This window comes from Papaver somniferum, chromosome 5 (assembly GCF_003573695.1).
Source record: "Papaver somniferum cultivar HN1 chromosome 5, ASM357369v1, whole genome shotgun sequence".
Lineage (NCBI taxonomy): Eukaryota > Viridiplantae > Streptophyta > Magnoliopsida > Ranunculales > Papaveraceae > Papaver > Papaver somniferum.
The window spans coordinates 57,324,038-57,327,124 of record NC_039362.1 but is presented as its reverse complement, the minus strand read 5'-3'; the positions used below and the strand labels follow the sequence as shown (position 1 = coordinate 57,327,124).

At 37.7% G+C, this 3,087-nt stretch overlaps 1 protein-coding gene across 1 annotated transcript; it reads left to right on the top strand.

The window, feature by feature from the left end:
- The first annotated feature begins 1,792 nt into the window (after positions 1-1,792).
- Positions 1,793-2,302, top strand: LOC113279082 (calsequestrin-1-like). Its single transcript, XM_026527794.1, has one exon. The coding sequence runs from the start codon at positions 1,793-1,795 to the stop codon at positions 2,300-2,302; it is 510 nt and encodes a 169-aa protein (XP_026383579.1).
- The last annotated feature ends 785 nt before the right edge of the window (positions 2,303-3,087 follow it).

The window sequence follows — 3,087 nt, the reverse complement described above, 5'->3', positions numbered from 1 at the left end:
AATTGAAGTAACGAAATATTATGAAAAAACCTGGAATATTTTCCATGGATTTAGTTAATGAATCTAATGATTTAGGAATAATTAATTGAGGGCTCTATACCAGTACGATCGTCTAGGAGCATTAATTATTCAGGAGTTGAACGATATGAGCTTGTTAAAGCGTCATATTTCTTTTACATAGTCAGGGAAAACATTGTTACATCCTGAAGACGTTATTGCTCTATACCAGCAGACAAGCTGTCTAGGAGTCGTCCAATCTTTCGATTCTTTATAGAAGTAAGTACTGCTCAGTATTCATGAGATATGTCGTTGCCTCAGCTGAGAGACTACACATATACATACACTCTGAGAGACAATATTCTCAGTCAGAGATTCTTGTGGCATGAGCTTTCATGCTTCAATAAGAGATATGAGCCTCAATACTCATTTGATTGCTGGATCAGGAGCACATATGATTATGGTTTTACAATTTTAGCCCTTGTCAAAAATCCACCATCTACATTAAGTCCCCTGCTTAGTGAGGGACAGTCACGTTCCTCAGTCAGCAATGGATGGTGATTTTCAGTTACGAACGAAACAAGTAATTGAAATTAGTCGTAAGATAAGATGTTACCGGTCTTTCGATTGCGCGAGCGAACCACGGCTTGAACGAAGATCCCAGTGGCATGATAGAACATCGCCTAATGAGCATAAATTGGTGTAGAACCGCTGATTTGATGACGGGACCTTGGTCGGTTTAGGATTCACGGGCCTGGCCCAATAAGGAAATCCTTGTGAAATTAGGTTTTGGAAATAAAATTTGATATAAAAGGGAATTAATCCTTTTTTTTTATTTCTTTTCATGACCGACCACCATCTTCACCCTTTCATCACCTTCACGCCAGCAGGAAGGAGAGGATTTTTCGCCGGAGCTTGCCGTCGCCGACAGACGCCACCGACCGGACTGCCACCGTCCGACCATATTCCGGCAGGCACCGAGGTAAGCAATTTTTTTAAGAGCTTGTTGTTTTGTTCATGAGTTGTTCATCATAAAATCAATATGTGTATATACATACTTTTGGATGTGAGTTTTATGAAAACCCTTGTTTTAGGAACGTATGTTCGTTCGATCGTTAGTTTGAGAAACTAGTAATAATCCCTGATTTAAGAGAGATTTTTTTTATACATAGACCTGTGTCCAGTGATGAAATTTTGTTTATGAACTTTCATGGAAACCAAAACTTTATCTCAAGAGGTGTGAGCTTTCATAAAATCGAAATAACCCTCATTGCAAAGACGGACGATCGTACGAAGGAAAAAAGAATGTTTTTTTTTTTGTTATGAAACCGTGGAATATCCACGAATATATTTTTCTTTATAAAACCGTGACATGTTCACGGATAATTTTTTTTTTACGTGTGTTGTTGCTCACATCAAAAATAATAATTTTTTTTATTTTACGTGAATAATTCACGTTATATATATATATATATATATATATATATATATATATATATATATATTGAAAATCAAAGCTTGATTTATAGTAAACAATTATCCACGATGAAATATTGTTTAGTTTTCATAAATTATGGTGAATTTTCACACAGTAGAAGTGTTTATGATTTTATGAAAACTGAGTTTCGCTCGTCTTTTGTAGATTTCGAAGAAGCGAGCAAGTTTTGAAGTGTTAATTCTTGTATAACAATCACTATTGCTAGCGAAATCATAAACAAGTAAGAGTTGAGGATTACCATTTCGTTGTGAAATTGATATTGGCATATCCATGATTCCGCGTTTCTGGTTTCAGATAATGGTGTCTTCCAGCAGTGATTATTCCTCTAGCTCTTCTGATGAGGATTTCAGGATTCCGATGGCTAAGGCACGTGTTCATGCTAAGGTGCCTCCTTATGATCCAAAATTTGCTCATGATGATTTCTTGAAGAGAAAGGAAAGGGAAGAGATACTTGCTGAATATCGAGAGAAGAGGCGTAGAATTCAGCGAAAAAAACAAGAGGCCGAGGAGAGACTCCGATCCCGTCCTTATGGTGTAGCATCAGATTCAGATGCTGAAGAGGAACTTGTATGGAGGTTTCCAGAACGCAAAAGTAAGCCATATCCACCGCACAGGGAGATTGAGCGACAGGTTAAGGATGATCTTCAAGCTGAACGTGATGAAGAAGACCTCTTGGATGCGATAGACGGCGATATCGAAGAAGAATTCCCTGATGATTCAGACAGTGATTCTGAGAAAGAGTCCGAAGAGGATTCCTCAGAGGATGATGATGATGATGACAACGAATCAGATGACTCTGACGATTAGTCTTACTCATAATCTTGTTTAAACATCTGAATGTTTTTTTTCTTGGTCTTCGTAGTAGATATCTTTTTGCTCATTTGAACAGCTTCATTTCAGAATTAGGATTTTCTTTTTGAATGCGAAACCCTTTTATTGATGTTGATTCTTCTTTATCGAAATTGATGAAATGGACCAATACTCATGTGCTAAAACCCATCATGATTCCTTCCAGCGTGATTTTCATCCGTGAAACATGTATGTTCCGCACTGAGAAAATGTGCGAAGTGTACAAAGCCGTGCGGATGCTTTTTGACTATGTCTAGCTTTGGTCATTCCCCAGTACGTTATTTTCTTTCGCGCCTCCAGTATTGATCTTCTTTGAAACTTAGGGTTTCATTAGAATTCGCAACTGAATTGACTATTCGCAGAAGATAAGTGTCCACCGTATCCAATATATATATATATCTTCAAGACTTTGAGTCTATCACCTTCGTGAATATCTCCTTCATTTCCGAGTTAATTTCACCATACAAAGGAAATTTTAATCATCGTACCTCCGTCTCCATGTCAGACAGTAGTTCATCTCCTCATGCATCTCCATTAAAGTGGGGAGCCAAGAAATCCGATCTGGTACGAGGTTTCCCTTCTATTATTTCTTTCGTATAATCAATGAGACTAAAGAAAGTATTTGTTACAGATAAACCAGGATCAATGTTCTTCTTTTTCTCCACATAACTCAAGACCCAAACGCACCATCAAGATCCCTGCTCGTTTCAAGTCTTCCTATATGGGTGCTGGAACATCTGTGA